Source organism: Lepidochelys kempii, chromosome 13, assembly GCF_965140265.1.
Source record: "Lepidochelys kempii isolate rLepKem1 chromosome 13, rLepKem1.hap2, whole genome shotgun sequence".
In the NCBI taxonomy this organism is placed as follows: domain Eukaryota; kingdom Metazoa; phylum Chordata; order Testudines; family Cheloniidae; genus Lepidochelys; species Lepidochelys kempii.
Genome location: NC_133268.1, coordinates 1,283,273 through 1,309,823, shown reverse-complemented (window position 1 = coordinate 1,309,823; position 26,551 = coordinate 1,283,273). Strand labels below are relative to the sequence as shown.

Genomic DNA, 26,551 nt, shown 5'->3' with positions numbered 1-26,551 from the left:
AAAATGAAATTAACAAAATTCTGGTCAGTTTCACACCTATTCACAGGCTTGTGAACCCCAAGAGTGAAAAGAAGTCTAGTTAACTTCACTCTAGCTCCCTTTGAGGAAACTATAAAGTATATGGGATATGTCTACACAGCATTTTGGAGCAGGCAGAATCAAGCCTCCCAGATTGGGATGACAAACTGGCTAGCAGGGCTTGTACTAGTGCTCTAAAAATTGCTGTATAGACAGCACTTTGAAGTTGCATCTGGGGCTGGAGCTCTGAGTCTGAAGCCTAGGGAGTAGAATGGGCTTCAGAACCTGCGCTTCAGCTCCAGATGCAACTTCAAAGTAATTTTTAGAGAATTTGCACAAGCCCCACCAGCCCAAGTCAGTAGATCCAGGCAGGGAGGCTCACTGCAAAATGCTGTGTAGACATTAGAAAGGCAGACACTGGATGTATTCCCAGAAAAAGAAAGCCCCAAAAATGTCCGTGTAAGGCCACAACCTGCTTCTATCATGTAGCAGTCCCCAAAGTATATTGGAAAAATATTATGACTTCCAAGACAAAACAGCTGATAGAAATAACTGTCAAAGTATTCTATGATTTTAAAGAAAACGTATTCATAAATGTTAAGATCTGGGTCTCTGATTCTGCAAAATGCTGAGGACTTTAACAGATTAAGAGAGCCAACTATTACAATACCCGCCCCCAGCAAATAAACCAGTTATTTCTTAACAACATTCCTGGGTTCCACACATCAAGGAACCTGTATTAATAGTATGCATCTATATCTATACACACACATGCGATGTAATATAGTATACTCCAGGAACATAGTTTACAATTAAACAATTCAATTTTTTCCAGTCATTTCTCAGTAATCCCTTTTCCATTTGGCATGCCATTCAAATTTAATTGAAATGCCTTTTGCAAGTAACAATGGGATATTTAAGAGAGTAAATAAAAGGATCTAAGAGCACAAACAGTCACAAGCTCACTAAAACCTAGAAAAAAACTATTCCTATCCAACACACTGAAGGCAATGGGGTTCCACAGGTATCGCTATGGGTCCCATTTTAAGACAACAGGACCACACAGGCGTAACTGAGCCGGATACTCAAAATGGAAATACAGTAAATCCTGCCTCAGAGACCATCTCTGAAGAGAAGCCACCTGTCACGAGCGACTACCTGCAGAGGTCATGAGAGAGTCAGACCACCTTTTACAAGTGACCACTTTTGCTGACTCCCATGAGTGGCGGCTCTTGGCAGGTTTTACTCTACCACAGCTGACTCTCAGGGCTGGTCCACAGAAAGTTTTTGCACAAGATTAACTAAGTCAGCGCAGCCCTCTAGTACGGATGCAGTTACACCGCTCTTAAAGCGTTCGTTCACATCAACGATACATACACGCGCTTTTAAAGCCTAGCCAGAGCTCATCCCGCCTCAGCACAGGACGTCCTACAGACCCACACGTCTCTGAGTCCGCATTAAGGCTACAGCCACGCCAGGGGCTTGCCCCCATCTGGTAAACGGGGTTTTCTAAGGCCCCTTTCAGGCGGGAAGCGCGCTGGAAAGGAAACAAGGGAGCCGGCAGCAGGGCTGAGAGACGAGGGCCCAGCCCAGGGGCCGCACGCAGGGAGGAGGGGAGCGCTCCGGCCCCGCCACCTGCGAGCGCGATGGGGCGGGAGGAGCCGGGCGGCTCCGGCGCAGGACAGCGCCCGAGCGTGCAGGGGCGCAAGGGACCGACTCGGGCCGGCCTGGGGAGCCACGGGTCCGGAGCTCCGGTCCCGGTTGATTTCCAGCGGCGGGGCGGGCGCTGGTCAATGGGGGCGGGCGCTGGTCAATGGGGGCGGCCCCCCCCTCCCCCGCTACCTTTGCGGAGCTCCCGGTGCCACACGGAGACGATGGGCCCCGCGTGCTTGCGGTGGTGGATGAGCCACAGCGACAGGGTCTGGACGCTCTGCTGAGAGTTGCTCAGCTCCGAGAGCTTCTTCTCCAGCGCCGACTCCGAGAAGGAGGACATGGCGCCGCCCGGCGCGGCGCGGCCCGGCCCCGGGGCCTGCTCAGCCCGCGGGGAGGGGGCGCGGCGGGGCCTCACCAACAACAAACCGCCACCGCTGCCACAAGATGGCCACCTGACCTCTCACCCCGCCGCGGCGGGTCAAAGGGCCCCATGCTACGGGTCGCCGGTGGGGAAGAGAGCCCACCCGTGTGTCCAGTTATAGCTCGCACATCACAGGGGGCCCGAGGCAGGCGCGGGAAAGCGGCGCATGCGCAGCGACTCCGGCTGAGGCGTCTCCAGCCTTCGCCCGGCGCCAGCCGAGGACGCATGCGCTGTATGCCTAACTGAGCCCTATTTCAAAACCCCGGCACGGGCCAGCTCCGCATGCGCAGTGCGCTCACCTGAGACTTTTCTTGCTTCCCCTTCCTGCCTAGACCGGCTGGGGAGTTTTTTCGCTTTACTCCCGAGCTAGGTGGTCGGGGCTTGTCCGCGTTCCTTCCGGCATGTGCCGCGCACCCCGTGGCGGGAGCGCGACTGGAGCAGGTAGGAGGCGGGGTCCTGGAGGGTCCCCTACGGCCCTGCCTCCGAGCTGGGGCAGGGGCTCACGTGGGGGGGAGTGGGGGCTCTGGGCCCCCCCCAGCTCTGTGGAGGGGGCAGGGACTCCTCCCCCCCATCTCTATGCAGGGGGCAGGGATTCACGGGGGGGGCAGGGATTCACGGGGGGGGCAGGGGCTCTGGGCCCCCCCAGCTCTGTGCAGGGGGCAGGGATTCACGGGGGGGGAACAGGGCCCCCCCCAGCTCTGTGCAGGGGGCAGGGACTCACGGGGGGGGGACAGGGGCTCTGGGCCCCCCCCAGCTCTGGGCAGGGGGCAGGGACTCACGGGGGGGGGGGAACAGAGGCTCCTCCCCCCCCCAGCTCTATGCAGGGGGTAGGGATTCATGGGGGGGACAGGGGCTCTGGGCCCCCCCAGCTCTATGCAGGGGGTAGGGATTCATGGGGGGGACAGGGGCTCTGGGCCCCCCCCAGCTCTATGCAGGGGGTAGGGATTCATGGGGGGGACAGGGGCTCTGGGCCCCCCCCCAGCTCTGTGCAGGGGGTAGGGACTCACGGGGGGGACAGGGGCTCTGGGCCCCCCCCCAGCTCTGGGCAGGGGGCAGGGACTCACGGGGGGGGGAACAGAGGCTCCTCCCCCCCACCAGCTCTATGCAGGGGGTAGGGATTCAATGGGGGGACAGGGGCTCTGGGCCCCCCCAGCTCTGTGCAGGGGGTAGGGATTCACGGGGGGGACAGGGGCTCTGGGCCCCCCCAGCTCTGTGCAGGGGGTAGGGATTCACGGGGGGGACAGGGGCTCTGGGCCCCCCCCAGCTCTGTGCAGGGGGCAGGGACTCACATGGGGAAGGGGACAGGGGCTCCTCCCCCCCCAGCTCTGCGCAGGGGGCAGGGATTCACGGGGGCGGGCGGCAGGGGCTCTCCCCCCCCCTCCCAGCTCTGGGCAGGGGCTCGGGGCAGGGATTCACGCGGTGGGGGGGGGAAGGACGGGGCTCCCTCAAGGCAGGACAGGGCTGGGGCTCTTGAATTGCGGGGCGAGGCAGAGGCTTCAGGGCTGCTGCAAGTGCCACAGGGGTAGGGGGGACGGCAGAGGGAGTGGGGGGAGTCTTGTTTATTATCCTGCTCGGCATCCTGGACCCGCCTGGCGGGGTGCCCCCCACCCAGCCCTCCAAGCTTACAGATAGATGGTGTAAGCTGAGAGATTCAGCCCATGGCCATAGTTACCAGGTCAGGCCAGTTGTGCAGAGACAGCCTGAGGCATGGCCTTCACCTCCTGGACCATGCACCTGTGAATTTAATGGGTTCCTCAGGAGCATCCTCAGTACCACTGAGTGATCCCACCCACTCAGGCTTTTTGGAGTGGTCAGGGTCAGAGGTTTACCTGTCAACTTCTCATTAGGGAGACAAAGTTGGTGCAGTAATATATTGCACCAACTTCTGTTGGTGAAAGAGACCAGCTGTTAAGCTTATGCGGAGCTCTTCTTCAGGTCTGGGGGAAGGTACACAGGGTGTCACAGCTAAATACAAGGTGGAACAGATTGTTTAACATAAGTAGTTCGCACATAGTTTAAGGGCTCCTTCAAGGTGAACTGGCTGGTTGACACCCCTTCAGTCATAGCGGGGAAGCTGGAGAGGGGTTAGTGGGTTATAAAATGATGTAATAAGCCATAAATCCAGTGTCTCTATTCAGCCCATGATTTTTAGAGTCTATCAAACTTGTAAATTTAAGCTCCCAGGCTCATCTTTTGAAGGCGTTGTGCAGGTTTCCTTTGGGGATGGGGAGTAAGAGGTCATATACAGAGTGATCGCTTTACAAAAGAGGGGGTGATGGGGTGGTGGTGTCTTTTACCATTTTCCTGCGTGACTTCATTCGAACGCATAGTGATTGTCTGGTTTCACCCACATCGTTGTTGTTGGAGTATTTAGTGCACTGTACGAGGTACACTGCATATTGTGACAGGCCTGTGTAAGAACCGTGAATCTTGAAAGGGTGGGCATGGGGGGTATTGATCATCAGAGCCGTGGAGATATGTGTACAGGTTTTGCATCAGTTGTTTTGGCAAGGTCTAGTTCTGGTTTGAGATGCTGGGTCCTGGTCACGGGGGAGCTTGCTTCTGTTGATGAGCTTGGGGGTAGTTTGAAGGCTAGAAGAGAAAGTTCAGATTTCTTTCAGGCTGTGGTCCCCATGACGTATGGGTTGTAACTGTTTGATGATACCTGTATGGATTCCAGTGTGGAATAACCTACATACTAATGCTCATTAGTGTGCTCTGGTGTCTAATCAATCAGCCGAGTCCTACCACTACCCTATCACATGCACGTCCAGTATATCAACCCACCTTTGTTCTGCACTTTAGCTCAGCAGACTCAAGCTGGGGCCTACAAGCATATGCTCTGCCATAACCCTACCTATGCTAGAATATGGCTTTTGTTTTAAAGAAAGAGTTTGCCCCCATGGCCTCTGACCAAAGACCGGATTTTTAAAGATACTTAGGCCCCTCCAGATGCAGATAAATACCCAATAGGATTTTTAGAAGGGCCTAGGTCCCGTTGATGCTTTTGAAAATCCCACTAGGCCCCTGTCTGCATCTGGAAATGTCTAGGTACCTTTAAAAATCTGTCCTCATAATTAAAATCTTATTTGGTTACACTCATGCTTAAAGTGTTTTTAAAAACCAAAGTTAAACACTACTGTAAATCTGGTTGGGATGGAGCCAAACACTAGAGAAACAGGGCTCAACCCATCCTGCCAGAAACTAAAGAGAAACGTTGAACAAAACCAACATTCACTGTACATGAGCTAAGAAACTGCCCTCTTCCCCTGGGTCTGTAGCGGCTGTGTTGTACCTTCATTGGTTAAAAACCAATCCTCAGTAATGATTTATTTTTCTTAGAGTCAGACGTGACTAACACAGAGTAGACCATTTTCACGTAAACACATTAAATTATAGATTTCTGTAGGGAAGGGTGGATGGGAGGGGAGTATACACTTTTAATTCTAATAATTAAAAACTCCAAGCTCTTATATACTGCTTTCCGTCCGTAGGACTCCAGGCACTTCTAGAGTGGAAGCCTAAAGAGCTTCTGTATAATAATCGGAATGCTTTTTATAGCACTTAGAGGGAAATGAATTGAATTACCTCTTGCTTTGCAGCAGGCAAGGGCACACTTTTCTGAGCACCGTGGGCCTGGCTAATCAGTAAGGAACAGATGGCAATTGTTTTAATGCTGCTTTCACTGAAGTAAGGATGGCTTTTTGCTCTTTCCTGCAGGAGGATACCTACAGGCCCATAAGAAAAGAGGCTCGCTGGACAATGGCAGTGTTTGATACCCCAAAAGAAGCGTTCGGGATCTTGCGCCCAGTTTGTGTACAGCTAACAAAGGTGCAGACTACTGAAAATGTGGAACGCTTGCAGGCTCAGCTGCAGGTGGTCAGTGACTCTGCCCTGCAGGAACTGCAGGAGTACGTCCTTTTCCCACTGAGGTTCACCCTGAAGACCCCAGGGCCCAAACGGGAGAGTCTTGTCCAGAGTGTGGTGCAGTGCATCACATCCATCCTTTCAACAACATGTGTGAAGAAGCAGGACCTCCTCCAGGAGCTTTTTTCTGAGCTCTGCCTGTGTCTATCTTCTCCATCTGGTTTGCAGCCGCCAGCCCCACTATCAGAGGAATTAAAACTGACTGTAATCCAAGCACTCCATGTCCTGATGCATTCAGCGTATGGTGACATTATCCTGACTTTGTATCAGCCTTGTACCCTTCCTCACTTAGGATTTGCTGTATCTTTGCTTTTGGCCTTGGCAGAACAAGAAAAAGCAAAGCAAATTAAGCTGGCTGCCTTAAAGTGTTTACAGGTCCTAATTCTGCAGTGTGACTGCCCGGAGCATCATAGACTCTTAGACATGGTTGAAACAAGACAATGTGGGAATTTGTTTGCTTCTTTTCTACCTGGGATCTCTATTGCCCTGTCCCGGATTATTACTGGAGACATCAAACAAGGTCATATGGTCACTGTTTCTGCGATCAAGCTCTTTTATCACACAGTCAGCTTGGTAATGGCAGATGAACAACTAGCCACAATCACAAAGGACGAAGAGAAACCTTCAGTGGAACAAAGCAGACTATCTGAGCTTATGGTACATAGAGGACCAGATTGGGTAAAAATCACTGCAGACAAATTGTCTCTCCTTATCCACAAGATAGTTGAATTTGCTTCTCTTCACCCTCACTGGAAGGTCAGGATGGAATTGGTGGAGCTGGTCCATCACCTTATGTTGAAGTGCAGTCTGTCACTGGTGGAATCAGTTGGTCACCTGTTAAAAGCCTTGGTTGGGCTTGTTAATGATGAAAGCAATGAGGTCCAAAGCAAGTGTCATGAGATTCTCAGGAGCATTGCGGAGCTGAGAACAGTAGCTGAGAACAGGGCTCTTGCTGATATTCTGTCAGAGAATCTGCATTCCCTTGCCACAGCCCTTCCACGTCTGATGAACTCCCAGGATGATCAAGGCAAGTTCTCTACCTTGAGCTTATTACTTGGCTCCCTGAAGTTGCTGGGCCCCAAGGTTAACATTGTCCTCAACTCTGCAGCCCACCTCCAGCGTCTCTCCAAAGCCCTGATGCAAGTTCTGGAGCTGGATGTGGCTGATGTGAAGATTGTTGAAGAAAGACGTTGGGGCCCTGAAGGCTCTCTTGGTGAGCCCTCCGATTCCTTGCAGCATGGTTTGTGGGAGGGCAAATGTCAGAAGAAACACTTCCGGTTCTTCATCGATGAGCGGATTTTCTTGCTTATTCAGCAGGTTTGCCGGGTACTTGGCTACTACGGGAACCTGTACTTGCTAGTGGATCATTTCATGGGGCTATACAGCGAATCTGTTGTGTACCGGAAGCAGGCTGCCATGGTCCTCAATGAGTTGATTACAGGAGCTGCTGGACTGGGGGTAGATGTTCTTCACAAAAGGGAAACTACAGTGAGCACAGAAGACCTTAAAGGGACCATAACATCCATCCTTGAAGAATATACTGACCAGGCAAACTGGTATCTGACCACCAGCATTGACACTGAGGGAACCAGCGATGAGTTGACTGTGAAACATTCAAGAGCACATGCTATCCCAGGAGGTGCACACAGCAGTTCTCTGATTTCATCCTTCTCCCCTTCTTCAGACCCATGCCCAACCATCCGCTCCATGAACAGCAATATCTGGCAGATCTGCATCCAGCTGGAGGGGGTTGGCTGCTTTGCATATGTGCTGGGGAAAGAGTTCCGCTTGCTTCTAGCATCAGTCCTCTACCCTGTGCTTGAAAAGGCTGGGGACAGCACTCTGCTCATTAGTCAGACGGCAATCGGCACCATGGTGGATGTCTGCCATGCCTGTGGCTATGACTCCGTGCAAAATCTGATTAATGCTAACTCGGACTATCTGGTGAATGGGATTTCCCTAAACCTGCGTCGGGTGGCACATCAGCCTCACGCCTCGCGGGTCCTGGAGGCCATGCTCAGGCATTCGGATGCCAGCTTGCTCCCACTGGTGGAGGATGTGATCAGAGATGTCCTGTCTGCCCTTGATCAGTTTTATGACGACCGAGCTTCCTCCTTCCTTGGGGTCCTGTCCACATTAGTGGCAGCTTTAGGTATCCAAATAACCTGCCTTTTTAATAATTTTGTCTTACTGTCACTTAAAGAATTTCCCTCTTTAACCCCTTGAGCACTGATGAAATGTTCCTGTAGCCCAGCATCAGCTTCCAGAAAGCCCAACCATTGCCGTGTGTTGGGCTGGTGAGCCAGCGGTGCTGGAACTGTGCTCGGCCCGAAGACATTCCTGACAGATTCAGCACAGACACGCAGGATCATGTCCCACATGCCAGTGGGTTTAGTATTGAAGGCTGGGTACCGCTGAGTGTAGCTGACCCAGGGAGGGATAGCTGTGGGAAATAAGATTATCCAGGAGCCAGGCATGGGAAAGTCCAGTCACCAGTGGCAGGTAGGAAGCCTTTCCTGGCAAGTTTGAGGGAGGGGAAGAAGAGGGGGACTAAACCATCAGTTTCTGCAGTTTGTTTTTGTTAAAAAAAAAAATTCCCTGCTCTTCCTGCAAGGAAAATGGGAGCTGTGGAGGCCCACAGCAAAACAGCGTCTGGGGCCTTCCATTCTGGCAGTCAGAGGAGGGTCTAGAATCTCCGACCTGGATAACAAGCATATCCAGAGTTACAATACGTAATGGCAAAAAACCAATATTGGGGAGAGAGACACCTTCCATGTCACGTTTAGGCCAGTCTCTAATTATGGGAGATCACTCAGATCCTGAGGAGGGGAGGGGGGAAGACAATTATCCCCAGGGTTCTTGCCCCTTCCTCTGAAGCACCATCAGAGACAGGACACTAAGCTAGACGGACCTCGGCTCTGAACCAGTCTGGCAGTTTCTGTGTACCATCTTTTTGCTTTCTTGCCTAGTCAAAAAAGTGTATTTTCAAATGTCTCCTCTGAGTTTCGGTGTTTAATCCTCCATTTGCGAGGCGCCGAGGTAACAAAATGGAGGAACTAGAGCTACTGGTTCAGGAAGTGACACCAGGTATTCTAGGGGGAACAGAAACCGGGGGGAATAGGAGTCGTGACTGGGCTACGGGCACCGAAGGGCATGTGCTGTTTAGGAAAGACCGAAATAAAGGCAAAGGAGGTGGAGTAGCACTGTCTATCAATGACTGAGATCGACTGTAAAGAAATAAGAAGCGATGGAATGGATAAGACAGAGGCCGTCTGGGCAAAAATCACATTGGGGAAGAAAACTGCTAGAGCCTGCCCTGGGATAGAGCTCGGGGTGGGCTAGAGACCGCCGGGATCCGATCTGGATCTGGATCGAGACCTCTTTAATGTTTCTAAAGAAGTAAATACTAATGGGAATAGTGTGATCATGGGAGACTTTAACTTCCCAGATATAGACGGGAGAACGAGTGCTATAATAATAATAATAATAATAATAATAGGGCTCTGATTTTCCTGGATGCGATAGCTGATGGATTCCTTCACCAAGTAGTTGCTGAACCAACAAGAGAGGATGCCATTTTAGATTTGGTTTTGGTGAGCAGTGCGGACCTCATAGAAGAAATGATTGTAGGGGACAACCTTGGTTCGAGCGATCATGAGCTAATTCAGTTCAAACTAAATGGAAGGATAAACAAAAAATAGATCTGTAACTAGGGTTTTTTATTTCAAAAAAGCTAACTTTAAAAAATTAAGGAAATTAGTTAGGGAAGTGGATTGGACTGAAGAACTTATGGATCTGAAGGTGGAGGAGGCCTGGGATTACTTCAAGTCAAAGTTGCAGAAACAGAAGCCTGCATCCCCAGAAAGGGGAAAAAATTCATAGGCAGGAGTTGTAGACCAAGCTGGATGAGCAAGCATCACAGAGGGGTGATGAAGAAAAAGCAGAAAGCCTACAGGGAGTGGAAGATGGGAGGGATTAGCAAGGAAAAAACTATCTTACTGAGGTCAGAACATGTAGAGATAAAGTGAAGAAAGGCCAAAAGCCATGTAGAGTTGGACCTTGCAAAGGGAATTAAAAGCAATAGTAAAAAGGTTCTTTCGCCATATAAATAAGAAGAAAGCAAAGAAAGAAGTGGGACTGCTTAACACTGAGGATGGAGTGGAGGTGAAGGATAATCTAGGCATGGCCCAATAACTAAACAAATACTTTGCCTCAGTCTTTAACGAGGCTAATGAGGAGCTTAGGGATAATGGTAGGATGACAAATGGGAATGAGGATATGGAGGCAGATATTACCACATCTGAGGCAGAAGCCAAACTCGAACAGCTTAGTGGGACTAAATTGGGGGGCCCAGATAATCTTCATCCAAGAATATTAAAGGAACTGGCACATGAAATTGCAAGCCCATTAGTAAGAATTTTTAATGAATCTGTAAATTCAGGGGTTGTACCGTATGACTGGAGAATTGCTAACATAGTTCCTGTTTTTAAGAAAGGTTAAAAAAAGCAATCCAGGTAACTACAGGACTGTTAGTTTGACATCTGTAGTATGCAAGAGCTTGGAAGAAATTTTGGAGAAAGTAGTTAAGGACATTGAGGTCAATAGTAATTGGGACAAAATACAACATGGCTTTATAAAAGGTAGATCGTGTCAAACCAACCTGATCTCCTTCTTTGAGAAGGTAACAGATTTTTTAGACAAAGGGAACGCAGTAGATCTAATTTACCTCTATTTCAGTAAGGTATTTGATACGGCTCCACATGGAGAATTATTAGCTAAATTAGAAAAGATGGGGATCAATATGAAAATTGAAAAGTGGATAGGGAACTGGTTAAAGGGGAGACTACAGTGGGTCACACTGAAAGGTGAACTGTCAGACTGGAAGGAGGTTACTAGTGGAGTTCCTCAGGGATTGGTTTTGGGACCAATCTTATTTAATCTTTTTATTACTGACGTTGGCACAAAAAGTGAGAATGTGCTAATAAAGTTTGTGGATGACACAAAGCTGGGAGGTATTGCCAATAGAGAGAAGGCCCGGGATATCATACAGGAAGATCTCGATGACCTTGTAAACTGGAGTAACAGTAATAGGATGAAATTTAATAGTGAAAAGTGAAAGGTCATGCATTTAGGGATTAATAACAAGAATTTCTGTTATAAACTGGGAACGCATTACTTGAAAATAACAGAGGAGGAGAAGGATCTCAGAGTACTGGTCAATCACAGGATGACTATGAGCCACCAATGTGACGTGGCCATCAAAAAAGCTAATGCAGTCTTAGGATGCATCAGGAGAGGTATTTCCAGTAGAGATCAGGAGGCGTTAGTACCGTTCTACAAGGCACTGGTGAGACCTCATCTGGAATACTGTGTGCAGTTCTGGTCTCCCATGTTTAAGAAGGATGAATTCAAAGTGGAACTGGTAAAGAGAAGGGCTACTAGGATGATCCGAGGAATGGAAAACCTGTCTTATGAAATGAGACTCAATGAGCTTGGCTTATTTAGTCTAACCAAAAGAAGGCTGAGGGGAGATATGATTGCTCTCTATAAATATATCAGAGGGGTATATACTATGGTGGGAAAAGAATTATTTAAGTTCAGTATCCATGTGGACACAAGAACAAATGGATATAAATTGGCCATCAGGAAGTTTAGACTTGAAATTAGACGACGGTTTCTAACCATCAGAGGAGTAAAGTTCTGGAACAGCCTTCCAAGGCAAGCAGTGGGGGCAAACAACATATCTGGCTTCAAGACAAAGCTTGATAAGTTTATGGAGGAGATGATATGATGGGATAGCCTAATTTTGGCAATTAATTGATCTTCGACTACTAGCGGTAGATAGGCCCAATGGCCTGTGATGGGATGTTAGATGGAGTGCGATCTGAGTTACTACAGAGAATTCTTTCCTGGGTGTCTGGCTGGTGAGTCTTGCCCATGTGCTCAGGGTTTAGCTGATCGCCATATTTGGGTTCGGGAAGGAATTTTCCCCAGGGCAGATTGGAAGAGGCCCTGGGGGGTTTTCAACTTCCTCTGCAGCATGGGGCACGGGTCACTTGCTGGAGGATTCTCTGCACCTTGAAGTCTTTAAACCACGATTTGAGGACTTCAATAGCTCAGACATAAGTTAGGGGTTTGTTACAGGAGTTGGTGGGTGAGATTCCAGGGCCTGTGTTGTGCAGGAGGTCAGACTAGGTGATTATAATGGTCCCTTCTGACCTTAGTCTATGATTTGGAGAGGCCTGTCTGGTGCTGGAGAATATTCTGAAGCTCAGTTTTATAACCGATTTTTGAGGGTATGTTTCTGTTACACATTTCCTGCCAAACTTCTCTTGGTGTACTACCCCGCTCCTCCTCTTTCAGTTCACATCTGCACTATGGATTTTAACCAAACAGGAACCCTCCCTACACCCCCAGCTGGGGCAGATGGGGCCACACCATTCTTGGCACCCATTGCAGCAAGACCATGGAACAGACGGTCCCAAGCTTGCGGTCTGTAATGAGTGTTGAAAAAGGCTTGGCCTTCTCTACATAAGCCACAAAACGGTTTTCAGCCCCACTTGAGGGACTGAAAGGACACAACTGGTGCCACCAAGAGGACATTTTCCTAGTGTAGACGGACTCTCCGGGGCTGAAGCAGCAGAACCTGGCATCCTTTTTGGAAGAGGCGGGACAGAGGGTTAGATTTACTTCTTGCATTAGCATTCTCTTGAAGCTAATGGGGATTGCCCTCTATTATGCCAGGCCTGGATTTGAGCCAGTTCCTCTGTAGTCCGGCTGTCTGATTGCAAGGGCCTAGTTCCAAGACTCACCTCTTTCAGGTAGCTTTTGCGTCTCTGCCTCATGCTTTGTAGACAGTCTCTGTCTGTTCCCAATGTCCAGGCTGCTGTTGTACCAAGCTGATGTGGGTAGAGATCCTGGGTTCTCAGTGATACTTCCTGCCTCTCTTCTGCAGTCCAGTGGTTCGTGGTGGTGAAGGGTAAGGAGCACCCACCGGAGCGGAATACAGAGCAGCAGAGCAGCACTTCATGCCAGAAGCAGGGGAAAGGGTCTGTAATTACCCCCATGGTGCAAGAAGTGGAACAGTTCTTCCTGGACTACATCAAACAGAAGCAGATTGCAGAGGGCAACCTTCCAGCCATGAAGGAGGAGGAGGAAGAGGGTCAGTACTGGTTGTGTAACTGTGTGTAGGGGGGGTGGGGGCGTTGCCAGCTTGATAAAGCCACTAATCTCTGGAGGGAAGTGGGGGCTCAAAGCCAGGCTGGGACTCAGAATCATGAGTTCTGTGGTCTCCACGCCATTTTGAGTGGGATTAAATCCACAGCAGACAGTGCTGGGAACATACAGTGTATTGTCCGGTGATCTGTGTTCAGTGAGGCCCAGGAAAACCAGCCACGTAGTTGACCGAATGTTGGTCTAGTAGCAGATAACCAGGGGCCAGATCCTAGTGGTCACAGCCACAAGCCAGTCATATACAAAGTCCACAAGTCTAACTAGAGCAGGACACTAATTTTGGTAGCAGGACACATGGTGCATGGTATTCAGCATCCAAAACAACAACAATTTTTCCAGGATTTTGCTGCTTTTTCCTCCCACCCTTACTGGAAATCTGTGCTGTCTCTTCCCTGGCTCAGGCTCTCTTCTCCTCTCCCTCCCCCTCCCCCCCAGCATTGGCTCCAGCCAAGGCCCTTTAGAAACTTGCCAGGAGGGAGCATTTGTCTTCTCGTTACTCTACCATGCTGCAATTCTGACCTTTAAACACCCAGGTCTTTCATTTTTAATCAAAACCAATTGGAAATAAAGGGGTCTGTGGGGGAGGACAGACTGCAAATGTCAGTTCAATAAAGGAGACAAAATCTTCCTTTCTCCCATAACACACACACTGCTCCTGCTGCTGAATTTCACAAGCAGGCATTTAGCCCCTGAGAGCACAGACTTTGCAGTCACAAATGCCCCAGGTCTCCTTTGGGACGCTGGAGAAGAGCCTTGAAGTGGGGGACCGCCAGTTGCCATGAGGCACGTGCCTGTGGCTCCCAGCTCATTCCCACCACTGCGAACTGTGCCCTGTTTTGCAGAGGTGCAGGTGCCCCCTCCTGAGCCTGAGATGAACGACACCGGTGCGGAGGGTGAGACTCCATTGCCAGCCCATGCCCAGATAGCAAAGGATGTGATGGAGAGATGTATCCATTTACTGTCTGACAAGAGTCTGCGGGTGCGGCTGAAGGTTAGCACAGCGTGTGCACTGCACCGGAGCGACAGGGAACACCAAAGGGGCCAGCCTTGTAGAGGCTGAGGGTGCCCGTTCTGGGGATTGTTACCTTGTGCGAGTGGTGGGGGGGATCACAGGATGTGCCAGACGTGCCGCTAGGATGAGGCCAGTCCCACCTTGACGTCTCACCGCTGCCAGGGTAGAGCCTTCAAGTGCTGGCAAGCCTTAGCCTAGATACAAAGAGAGGCTGTTTCTGAGAGAGAAGGATAGAGGAGGCTGCCTTGTGCCAAGGAGACTGAATTCAGCCTCACAAACAGCTTAGTGTCAGGCATCAGAACTTGATAGCTTGTCCCGTGACAGCTAGAGCCCACCCATTCCCACCCCTGCAGCTTTCTTCCCAAGCTCCCCACCCCCAGTTCAGGGAGAGGCAGAGGCGGATCCCATTGCTTTAGACTCTTCCATCCTCCACTCTCCGGAGAGGCAGGGGGACTGTAGCAGCCTGTCAGAGCTGTGCCTTCTCCTGGTGCAGGTCCTGGACGTGCTGGAGTTCTGCGTGACTGTGTTGCATCTTCATGAAAACCATCTGCTTCCCATGGCTCATCGCGCCTGGCCGGTGCTCGTCACCCGGCTGATTAACGACGACCCGCTGGCAGTGCTCAGAGCCTTCAAGGTACGACAATGAATCCTGGCCAACGGCCTTCAAGCCTTGCACAGAGAGCAAGCCACAGAGCTGGCGCCCTGCCATGTGCAGAGCTTGGGGGATGTAGAAAAGCTCACTGTCCAGAATTAATTTTAAACACACGGTGCAGAGCAAAGGGGCTCCAAAAAACCAACAGAGCCAGCACCCTGGAATTTCAGAGCTGCCCTATGATAAACTCCCAGGGTGTGCCTGTGGTAAAGGAAGAGACAAATCACTGAATTCCCTTTCAGATATTCAAGGGATGATTATAAGCAGCGGGGGGAGGGGGAGGGGGGGAGAGATTAAAAGGGTGAAAAACCCTTTGAAAGGACAGAAGAAGATGGAAAATGCTGCTGAGTGGCATAACTAGACCATGCCCAATGCAGGACCCCAGTTCTACAAGCTGACCCCATGCTGAGGGCCCCAGCACAGATACGCTTTCCACTCCACTCTCCAGGGATGAGTTTCGTCATCTTCTTGTTCTTACCTCGCAGACTAGTCAGTTCACTGCCTGTATGCAGCTGGCCTTCGCTCCCCTTTGCTTACTCGCAGTGTGGACTGTTTTCGTGATGATGGCAGTTTGCATTACTGTGGCTGCTGTTGTCTGATCTCCCAATTCCTTAGTTTTGAATTAAGCCTCGCGACCCACTTTACACACTAAGGCAGCGATCGCCCAACTGCGGATGAGGAAACAGGCATGGAGCAGTTACGTGACTTACCCAAAGTAACAGGGACTCCAGGGGTAGAACCTGGCTCTCCCAGCCCCACGTTTGAAGGACAAATCCCTCTTTTCTCCCCTCTCTGTTCTGCACTGGAATACAGCCAACGACAGGCCGCAATCCAGGGAGGAACTCGCCTTTCCCCTGCTCGCAGAGGATGTTGCTGAGTTGTACATTCCCACTCTGCCCCTAAGCACTACTGAGCTCACCTCCCAGTAACTAGGGGCTCGGTGGGGTTTCTTTGCTAGGTGCTCTGTACCCTGGCCAAGAAGTGTGGCGATTTCCTGAGGCGACGATTCTCCAAAGACGTCCTGCCCAAACTGGCTGGTTCCCTTGTCACCCAGGCACCAGTCAGTGCCAGAGCTGGGCCCGTGTACAGCCATACTCTTGCCTTCAAGTTACAGCTGGCCGTGCTGCAGGGGCTGGGCTCGCTGTGTGAGAAGCTGGACTTGGGTGAGTACCAGGGAAGGATGAGGTCGGCTGTTTGAGATCTCTGCCCAGCCTTGCCCTCCTGTCTCTGATCTTTGTCCATCTGCTCAGCAGGCCTCCTTCCTCACTCTTCACAGTGGCTAGGACATGGGATTAACTTTCTGCCCCACTCCCAGCCTTACTCCAGCTCTACCCATTCCAGTCGTGTCTCATCATCCACCTCTCCCCATCAGAGCCCAACACGGAGTGCCCTCGACTCCCTGGGAGACAAAGGGGTGAGGAGGGCTCCTAAGACCCGGCTCAGGATCTGACTGCTGACCCTCCTTCCCCCTTGTCAGCCGGTCTGTGTCCGACCCGGCGAGAAGGTGTCACAAGGGGATTAGAACCCCTGAGGCCTGGGGCCAAGCCATGCTGCTCTGTGAACTAGCCAAAATGAAGAGCTGGAATCCAGACATCCTTCCCAAATTCAACAAGCTGCTCTCGTTTTGGGACGACTCCATGGCTAACCCTTCTATTCTGGCCGATTTCTGGAGCATGCTGCAGTACACTGGGCGTCCCCTGGCCTCGTGGGGGAGGAGAGGCAAGTTTGCAGGGCTGAGAGTTCCTTTGCTGTCTTGATGCCCTTGATGTTTTCCTCGCTATACAGCAGGCCTCTCTAGGGGATGGGTAGGAAGAGCTCTGGGTTAGACTGTGAGAGGTGCAGAAGCTCCGAATCCCATTAGCTAGTGTATCTCCTGCCATTCCTTTCTGTCCCATTTCTGCAGGCCAGAGTGACCTGAATAAAGTAGCGGATACCTGTGTGATTTACCTCAGTGCCAAACAACCGGTGAAACTGCAAGAGGCTGCCCGGAGGTAATGCTACACACACAGGGTGTATTCTGTATGAGGGGAGGGAGTTAGGTGTCCCCTTCTCTTCTCCCCCTGCCCAGCATATTCACACTGAAGCCTGCAGAGGAGGGTGTCCATGAGAGGTACCTTCTACCACTGGTGAAATACGAGTCCCCACCCAACGGTGGAAGCTGAAGAGGCCAGCCCATCTGCAGTGCGGAGTTTATTTTCTGAGTTTCTCTCCACTTGCAGGGAGGAGAATGTGCCTCACTTGCTTTCCCCAGCCCCCTTTTAAACTAGAATGCACAGCCCTCTTAGCATGCTGGGGATCTGGATTTACACATTAGAATGTACTTTGTGGAGTTGCTGATTGTTTACCTGACTTCTCTTACTGGAGGGCTGCGCTTTTCCTTGCTTCTGTCAGCCAAGCACATTGCACATGCCAGGGGCTCCTTGCATCCCTCCATCCCCGCACCAGCTCCCTCCCCATCTTCAGGGGCTCCTGGCAACCCCACCCCTGTGAGTTTCCTAGTGGCTCAGGTGCACATATACTAACATCTACAAAGTGTTCACAAAAGTTATACTTTGGGATAGACCAGATCCTGCCCTCCGGTGAGTCGCAAGCTTGTTGCTGCAGTGAAAAATCTCTGCTGCTTTATTGTGCCACCTGGAGAGCAGACAAGAGATCTCAGTCAATGAGATATGCCCAGCTACAGAATACACAGGGTGAGTAAGAACTAGGGTTCATTTTTCTGCCCGAGGAAAGGGGCAGAGGCTTCCTTCTCCCTGTGGAACTAGCCCCTTCCTCCCTCCCCAGTGTTAGCCTGAGTCTCTCACAATAGGCAGAAGGCAGCCAGCATTGTGAGTCTGTAGGGCCGAACGTTCCTAAAAGGGAAAAAACTAGCAGGCACTGTTCCCCGAGCATAGGGCTCCTGGAGAGCAGGCACAGCATGAAAAGCTTTTGTGCAGTTGGCCAGCATCTCTGCCAGAAAGGGAAGCGGTGCAGATTTAAGCTCTCAGAAACTGCAGCCTTCCCCTCTTAATCTGTACTAGTGGGCTAAGGAATGGAGGTTTATTTTTACCTTGATGGCTCTTGTCCTTTTCAGCAGGCTCCAGTCCCTGTCTCCAGTGGGTTTCTCATCTGTGGGCCAGATCCCATGAGTTAGCATGAACCCCTTTCCTCTCTGTAAGCTGTGCTGGGGCAGAAAGTTTAGCTCCAGGTCTTACCAGTATGTTTGGCGCTTTAAGCCCTTTAATCATTCCCGGAGCACCTTAAAACGCTGTGGAATAAAACAGGGATATGTTGAATTAGTGACCTAAGTTGTGATCAGGTCATTAGCGCCTGCTGTATGACATGCACAGAGGTGAGCGGAATTAGGGGCACATGTAGCCTTTAACTCCAACCGTGCCTGACTTGACGGTTGGCCATGTAGCCTTTGTGTTCCCCTAGTACTGCCATTTTAGTTTTCTTTTGAAGATAAAGGTGCCCAGGAGTGGGCACTATCTGGAATGGCCCATGCCCCCAAGGAGCTCCAGCTCGGCAGTCATTCAGTACACACCTGTATTGAAGGCGGCCAGGCCTGCAGTGGGAGGCTGGCTCCTTGAGTGAACACCTAGCTTTGGTAGCCAGATGGAGGTTAGCATCATGGAAAACGTCATGCCCAGGCATGTGACTATTTTAACTGTGCACATCTCAGCCCTTGAAGGTTTCATGAGTCTCGTTCAATGCACAAATCTTGGCAGGCTCTTTCTAAGAAACGTTTTAGTTCAGTTCTGTGTAGTGCTGCCTGCCGTGCTTTGGGGAAAAGGGGGTTCGCAGTTAACTAGACCACTAGCCTTAGAAACCATTAGCCATGCATGACGTACTGTTTTCAAAGGGACATAACCTGGGTAAGTCAAAAGCGGGTTCCCCCAGAACAATGGGAGGCACTGTTCCCTCGGTACAAAGGCTCAGCCAAACCTCAGCTTCCTGTCCCCACCGGCTTCAGCACGAGAGCTCTTTTAAAATCAAAAATAGATTTTTTTTTTTTAAAGTAACGAGGAAAGTATTTTCCCTTATTCCCTCGTGCTTGAAAATAGCCGCAGTGGCCATCCGACTCAGCCTTTCCCACCAGCTCCCTTCACATTTAGGCAGGGAGCAAGTCTGAAAATTACCAGCCAACTGGATCAAAAATTCAAAATGTTACGGTGCAGCTGAAAAGCAGGGTTATAACTAGAACGCCCAGGCAGCCTTAACCCTGGGAGCTGACAAGAACCAGATGGGGCAGGGGCATGTCCCAGCTCCAAGTGGTCACTACTGATTGAGTTATTGGATTTGTACTCCTATCACATGATTTATGACCTGCCAAGACCGGAGGGTCAGATTTATAGTATCACAGGGTTACAAGGACTGCAGGAGTCATGGTGCAATCAGGTACAATTCCTCTGACATCCTGCATACCAGTTGGGAGTGCTTACACCCCGCCCCCAAGAGAAGAGCGCAGGGGTCGGTAGGGTGGGAGAGGGAAGAGTTAAGCGGAGCTCTGGCCAAGCTGCTGCAGCTGCACAAAGCAAGTGAAGGACTATCCATCAGGAACATCACCCTCCCACTGTTTGACCCTATGGTGGGAGCCGGTAGTTGAACTAGTGGGATAAAGGGAGTTTGGTGACTGCGTTTTAGCACAGTGCCCAGCAGGCAGAAATAGCGTCTGACAAAAAGTGAGTGGAGGGGATCCAGGGCAGCCAACAGAATGACAAGGTGGCTGTCAGCTAGTGACCATGCCCAGGCAGGGGTTATTGTCCTTGTAATGCCCATGGGAACAGAGGAGGGGAAGGGTGGGGGAAGCTGCATGGCTCTGGATCCACCTTGGCCTGCTACAACTGTGGGTAAAACGTCTGGAGACTCCTGGAAGGCCTCCTTTCCCTGTTCCTTCTCAGGTAGGGCCCTTGCTGCAGCACAGGGCAGGGCTCTTTTTAATTGGACATTCAACAGAGGCGAGGCAAGGAACCACAGAGGAGTCCTCCGCTTGGCCAGCCTTGGTCACATTTGCCCTGGTGCTTGGCAGGGCTAAGCTCAGCACGTGGGGAAAGGCAAACCAGCAGAGTAGCCTAGCTCTGCTCTGCACCCATATGAGAAATTGTTCAGTGCTACTGCAACAAGCTATTTTTGGACCTTTTCTCTCCTCAAGTGGATGACTGAGCAGTGAAGCCCCCCCCCTCGCCTTGGCTTGATGGCTGTAGTTTATGGGATATGATTGACAGCTGTCAGTCGCAGGCTGGGCTGATGTGCACTAAAACAGCCACGTGTGCCAAGCACAATTCAATAAAATCACAAAAAAACCAACCCCCTGGATTAACCCCAGGATTCTTTGCCATAGAAACAGAGGCCGTTTCTAAGCAACCTAAGAGTAAGTTTTAAAATGTAAACGTCAAGTTGTTGTTTAAACTGCACAGAACTGCAGGTTATCCGGAGATAATCACTGGCCTTGGGCCATTATGGGCGCATGGGGAGCTGAGTGCCTCTAGTCCACTGGGAGCCAGAGAACGGTCTTGCTAGTTGCTCACGCTGGAGCTGCTGATTGGGAAGTGGGGAGGAGAGTGGGACGTCTTTGTTGTGTATAGAAGAGGTAAGACGTGTGCGCGCGCACGCGGGGTGGAAAAGCCGACACTGGCTGGGTAATATTCCAGACAGCGGCTTCTGTGCTTGTCCCTGTTACCCGCTGTATTACTGATCCATCCTGTCAGCACAGGCTGGGGATAGTGAGGATGTTTTGTATATAGCTTCAGCCCATCGTTAAGCTAAGAGCAAGGCCCAGTGGACTCCGCGGTGCACCCCAGGATTTGTGGACTCTAGTCACTGCTGGGCCTGGCTGAGACAGCCCCTAGACAGGAGAGATGGCACTGAATCCCATCAGAGAGCAGAGACTGCTCAACTGTCTGCCCTAGCAAACCTGCCGCATCCTTACAGTCTAACTTCTGGTTGTGTGATTCGTCCAGAAGGCTAGTGCCAGATTCTGCGCTTGCCCTAGTGTAAATCAGGAGCAATTTAGTTTAAGCCAGTGGGGTTGTACCAATCTAAAGCTGGGGTGACTGAGATCAGCACCAGGTGGCCAGTATCTGGCTGTCCCCAATGCGTGTTCCCAGAGCACCATGCACTGGTGCTGATGCAGTGGGTCCCAGACCAGTCCGTGGTTTGGAAGTCAAGGTCATGGTGCATTCCGGAAGTACCATGCTGAGGGTGAGGGAGCGGTATGGGGTGTTCAGTGTAGGTAATACTGATGTTACACCTTTTGGAGCCCCAGATGGGTTATAAGTTAGTGAGACAGATTGATTCTTTGGCGGTTTGCAGGGTAACGGGAGTTACGCAGCAACAGGAGGATTACTTTGAAGTCTTCCTAGCATCTCCAGCTTATTCCTACACTTGTTTTAAATTACCCAGGAAACGGCTACCCCTTCAGAGCACAGGGGGCGTCAGCAAATGGAGCTTTTCCAAAGCACTTTTGTCGGATTTAATTGCATAGGAAGTGCGCTGACTTCAGGCATAAAAGCCCAAGCAGGGGACGTTTCTGATAGAAGTGGGGCTCGTGTTTGTGTGAATCACTTAGCACAGAATCTTGGGTTTGCATTTCAGATGACAGGAACAGCGTCTGTTGGTTTCTGTTTCACTGTGAAGCTACTTACCTCTCTCTCTGCTTTCTCACAATTTCATTCTCCATTCCAATTATCACAGATACTGCTCTCCTCCCACACAACCCAGCTTCTTTCTGCACCTTCCCAGGGTGAGGTGGAAATGATGAATTTGGGCATGCCAGTCTTTTCCTTGGCTATATCGTAAATACACAATGCTCCCCCTGCAAAACAACTGTTAAATCCAGATCAGGCTAGGAAGGCTTTAAGCTGTGTTTATTTTTTATTTAATATTTATCTAGCGTGTGCACAGGGTGCTTCACAGAAAGCAAAGATGGGAGTCCCTAAAGAGCTTATGATCAAAGGCCCTGATCCTGCCGTCAGATCCTCACTGGAGGAGGGGTCCGTGTCTGCAGCTCTCATTACAGGATCAGGCCTAAGAGCTGAGGGCCAGATTTTTAAGGTATTGGAGTGGCCTAAAGAAGCATGTAGTCATCTAGTGTGATTTTCAGAAGTGTCTAATTCCCTTTGGTTCCAATGGGAATTTAGCACAGAGGCGCTTTGGAAAATCCCCATTAGGTGTCTCTCTGCATCTTTAGGCACTAAACCCTTGGCCTTAACCCTGCCAGATGCTGGGCACCCTCAGCTGCCATGGATTCTCCTAGGAATAGATCATGCTTAGCCCCTCACAGGAGGAGGGCCTTAAACAGTGCTGCCAATGTGGCATGTATATTCCTGTTTCCTTTAGCCTAGCCTGTGGTCCAGGTATGGAGATTCGTGCCAATTAAACCAAACCTGCCTCCCATGCATCAAAATCCTGACACAAACCATGTCAAACCCAAGGTGAATGACAGCAGGAAAATTAACAGAATAAATAAATAAATACAAGGATTCACACAAATGAAGACTTACCCGCTTCACGCCCCAGCAGCTCTTGCTCTCCAACAAGATCACGCTCAGCCTCTCTTTCTCATGTCAGAGCCTCTGACATTGAACCCACAAGAAATTTTCATGCAAGGTTCTCACACCAAACTTAACTCCCCTGCCTCACCTTTCATATTAAATTCAAGAGGGAAGCCAGGTATAAAGCTGCAAGAGCAATACAGAAAATGGCTACTTTTCTGTAAAATGAAGTTTGTTACAGTTTTCTGCCCCATGAAATGTGGGAGGCAGCTGGAGAAATTCAGAGGCAGCCAGCAAGATCTCTGCCTTGGGGGAGAATGTAGCAAAAAACCTTCACCTCCTGCTCTGCAGCGCTCCCTTCCCAAGCAGCCACTCTTCTCACCTTGCTCCTAAGCACCTGTGCAAGGGGAGGGGGCAGCTGAGCTGGGGTTAACCCCTTGCTCTCCAGGGACCAGCTAGTACCTTTGCACTTGATCTCACATGCTTTCTGTAAACTGACAAGAGACCAGGCCTAGGACGTACCCAACACATAACCCGCGTCCAGGACTCTAGGCTAAACTCAGCAGCGTTTGTGCCCCATCTGAGTGGGCTTATTTATAAAGTCTCTCCAGCAGCACATTTCCTCTTGGAAACTCAACGTGCTGTTTGGCTTAATCCGCGGTGTCCTCTGTGTTACCATATACTAGTTGTATCAGCTCAGCAACCTCCCTCCACTTGTGCCTGCTGACACCGGGGCTGGGATTGGCCTTCCCATGGGGCCAGATGCTCAGCTGGTGTAACTTGCCATAGCTCCATTGACTTCAATTGAACTGCAACAATTCACAGCAGCTGAGGAGCTGGTGCTGTGTGCTTAGCACCTCCCCTTGTAATGCTGTGAGCTCTCCGGCCCTGAGACCAATTATTCACCGACCGCTCGTTAGTTAATATCGTTTTGCTTAGAATAGGGATGTGGTTTCTTGCCAATAACCGTGAAACTGTTGAACTATGTTTCTGTCGGGCTTAGCAGCCATCTTGTGGCCCTGCTTATTGCTGAACTTGGGAGGGCTGGTTCTGCTGCCCGCAGAGCTTTGCAGAGCTACCGGTTACCTGCCCTGGTGGGGGAAGATCAGGCAGCCCCTCCTCTGACGCTGCTTTCCTTTCTTCCCACTCCCTCCCTGAAGCGTTTTCCTCCATTTGATGTGTGTGGACCCTGACGCCACCTGGCTCTTTCTGAACGAGATCTGCCCTCTCCCATGTGAGCCCCCCCACCCCAGCCTCCACCCGGTGAAGCTAGGCAGGATGGGGAGGCAACGGACCGAGTTCACGGACAAGGTGCTGGGCCTGCTGGGTGAGCTGCAGCGACGGGAGGCAGCAGCCTTTCAAGCCGGTCCCCAAGAGGCACCTGAGTCGCAACCCCCCTCCCTGACCGAGGCACTGGGATAGCAGCTGGGGGAAGCAAGAAACGGCTGGTGTAAATGCAATGCTGTCTGGAAACATCCCATCGCCTCAGATGGAATCGCTGTGGAGGAAGATGAGAGCTGCTCCTGGCCTGAGCCACAGCTCCCGGAAGGCAGCGTTTCCAAAGGCATTTGAGGGCGAGTGAGCTGTAGCACACGGCCGGGCCTGCACTCCCCTGCACACACGTGGGGCCGAAGGGGCACGTGCATCTCAGGCTCTTTTGTGGCTAAAGAAGATTAAGACGCTCCTGTCCCTATTATCACAACACTTGGCTGCTGCCTGGGGTCCCTGGCAGAATGCCCCTGCCAGGGCTGCCCCAGGCCAGAGAATGCAACTGCATCCCTCCCTGCTCACAAGGCAGCAGCAGAGAAGTAGGTTCCTCCCCTCCCCATACCATACACTCACATCCCCGTCTTCACTAGTTATAAATGATCGCCTGAAAACTTCAATTTAAATTTCCTCCCCTTGCTGACCTTAAACTTTTTCAGTATGGCAGAAACTCTGTCCCTAGCAGCACTTCATATTAAAGAAACAATGTAAAAAAAAAATCGTGTTTCAAAGGAAATCCCTCACCTGTGCTTCTGATAAGAGCTGAGATGATCAAACTAGCAGGGATTTTCCTGAAGCCCCTTTTAGCAGCGTTGGGGTCGTTTATATTTTGCAGTTCACTCACTTAGGGCAATAAAACGAGACTGGCAGGTTTTACTTCCCAAGTCTCTTCCTAGATTTTTCAGGGCAGAAGGGATCATTCTGATCATCCAGTCCCGTGGTTTTCAACCTGTGGTCTGCGGAAGCCTGGGGCTATGTCTAAGATTTCCAAAGGGGTCCACATTTCCAGTCGAAATTTTTTATGGGTCCGCAAATGAAAAAAGGTTGAAAACCACTGATCTAATCTGACCTCCTGCATCACAGGCCAGAGAACATCACCCACCAATTTCTGCATCAAACCCATAATTTGTGGTTGAGCTAGAGCAGATGTGTTAGAAAAATATCCAGTCTCTGCAAGTGTTTAAGGATCCTCCACAGCCCAAAGTGAGTTGCTCCGAGGGTTAATCACCCTGCCCTTTAAAACATTGTGGGATATTTCTAGTTTGAATTTGTCTGACTTCAGCTTCCAGCCCTTGAATGTTGTTAGGCCTTTTTCTGCTAAATAGCCATCGCTTAGTAGCAGTCTCTTCCCCAGGTAGGCTATGTGTAGACTGTGATCAAGTCACTGTTTAGCCTTCCCTTGGATAAACTAGCGTGAGTGTCTTAAGGCGCTCACCATAAGGCCTGTTTTCAGGCCTCAAATCATTCTTGTAGTTCTTTTGTGCACCCCTTTAAATAGCTCAGCATTCTAAGCCAATGGGTCCTAGGTGAGCTCTTAGTAGTTCAAGTACAGTGGTACACACTATTTTATAGCACGCGGAAGTGCTGTTTGTGCCACGAGGGTTGTACTGTTTCTGCGCCGCTGTTTTGTGTGCTTGCACGGGTGCCTGGAGGCAGCAGCTAGACTGTAGAAATTATTCTTAATCAGAAAGACTGAGGCCTTTCAAGGGAAAAAATTGAACATTATTGATACAAACTGCATCACAACTGACACTAAGCATTCAGAAACAGCATGCAGATTCCCTGCAAGCATTGTACTACATCTCACATTCTGTTACCATGAAAGGAGGAGGAGGCGAGAAGTAAGATTCAGAGAAGCAAAACAGATGTAGTTTAAGCAGGAAAGGAACCTGGCTAAGGCCTTGTTATTGTTTACCCTAGGGCCTACACTACTGCACTAGCCCAGTGATGCAGTGTTTAGGTTCACAGCATTGCAGGCAGACGTTAAAATAAGAGGAAAGACCTGTTGCATTAATGAAACCTGAACAAAACCTTTTGGATTCATGTTGGGTTTTGGTCACTGGTTTTTCTTAGCCCTAGGTTTGGCAGCTAGACTAGCGAATGGCAGGTAACCCAGTAGCGTGGCCTAATACCACTCGCAGCCTAGACGGAACCTCACTTTTACTGTTCTCTGCACAAGTCTGACAGATTTGTTTGCTCATGATGTTGCCTGGGGGAGGCTCCAAACTACACCTGGCATTAGCTCGTTTTTCTGCACCATTAATTTGTTAGGAAATAAAATGCTATAAAATGCTTGTGCCTTTTATTTCTTTTCTCTTTTAATCCACATCCCAGCCCTTGGTTTTGTTCAATTTCTCAAGGACAGTCTTCTGCATTTTTTTACATCCAGCTGTTTAGAATTCCTGCCAGCTGTTTCGATTCTAAAGAGGTCACACTCTAAAGCTATGCAGCTTGGCCACATTGTGTAGGTCACATTTGGGTAGTGACACCTCAGAGCTCACTCTAAATCCCACATTGAGGTGTTGGGCGCTGTTGGCCCTACCCTTTTCCATGTATTAGACTGGGGCCATGAGGACTGATTCTCCACTGCTTTGCAGCTTGTGCAGTCACTTACCACCTGTGCAACGTGGCTGGACACGCTCATGAATTCGACACACTCACTGGAGGTAGCAGCAGCATTGGTGGTGAGTACACGACATAAACACAAGGAATCGTTTCCTCCGGCAAGTCTCGTGACCAACTTGTGCACACATCTAGAACAGAAAATACAAGTTTAAGCCCAGAAGCGACGGACTGACTGTACATACAGTGCAGTCAGATCCTACCGCCTGAGAGGTCTGTAGCCCTGCAGATGATTAGTGTGGCTCCTGCTGAGACCTGTCTGCACTCCAAAC

At 50.4% G+C, this 26,551-nt stretch overlaps 2 protein-coding genes and 1 long non-coding RNA gene across 8 annotated transcripts in view; 1 reads left to right on the top strand and 2 right to left on the bottom strand.

Moving 5' to 3' along the window:
• Positions 1 to 2,257, bottom strand: part of RPRD1B (regulation of nuclear pre-mRNA domain containing 1B) — a 46,654-nt gene extending 44,397 nt beyond the window's left edge. For 2 of the 4 annotated variants that reach the window (XM_073309960.1, XM_073309963.1), the window contains exon 1: positions 1,861 to 2,255. In XM_073309960.1, the coding sequence (XP_073166061.1) occupies positions 1,861 to 2,011 (151 nt within the window). In that variant the 5' untranslated portion in view covers positions 2,012 to 2,255. Of the gene's footprint in view, positions 1 to 1,860 lie in introns of all 4 variants that reach the window. The other 2 variants (XM_073309961.1, XM_073309962.1) reach the window with 2 other exon arrangements.
• Positions 1,440 to 25,949, top strand: TTI1 (TELO2 interacting protein 1). 3 transcript variants are annotated; one of them, XM_073309959.1, is made up of 8 exons: positions 1,440 to 1,513; positions 5,813 to 8,171; positions 12,975 to 13,181; positions 14,095 to 14,243; positions 14,758 to 14,898; positions 15,875 to 16,079; positions 16,820 to 16,907; positions 23,552 to 25,949. In XM_073309959.1, exons 2-8 carry the CDS (start codon positions 5,855 to 5,857, stop codon positions 23,811 to 23,813), a joined length of 3,369 nt encoding a protein of 1,122 aa, XP_073166060.1. In that variant the 5' UTR covers positions 1,440 to 1,513; positions 5,813 to 5,854; the 3' UTR covers positions 23,814 to 25,949. The 3 variants fall into 3 exon arrangements, 2 of the variants coding, with proteins under 2 accessions (XP_073166060.1, XP_073166059.1); XM_073309958.1 differs by lacking the exon at positions 1,440 to 1,513 and adding an exon at positions 1,845 to 2,533; XR_012154716.1 differs by lacking the exons at positions 1,440 to 1,513; positions 15,875 to 16,079 and adding an exon at positions 1,843 to 2,533 and having other exon boundaries at positions 23,552 to 23,638.
• Positions 3,929 to 19,107, bottom strand: LOC140897386 (uncharacterized). Its single transcript, XR_012154717.1, has 3 exons — positions 17,966 to 19,107; positions 14,338 to 14,458; positions 3,929 to 4,684 (listed from the first exon to the last, which is right to left on the bottom strand). It is a non-coding gene; the product is annotated as an uncharacterized lncRNA (long non-coding RNA).
• Positions 25,950 to 26,551: the final 602 nt, after the last annotated feature.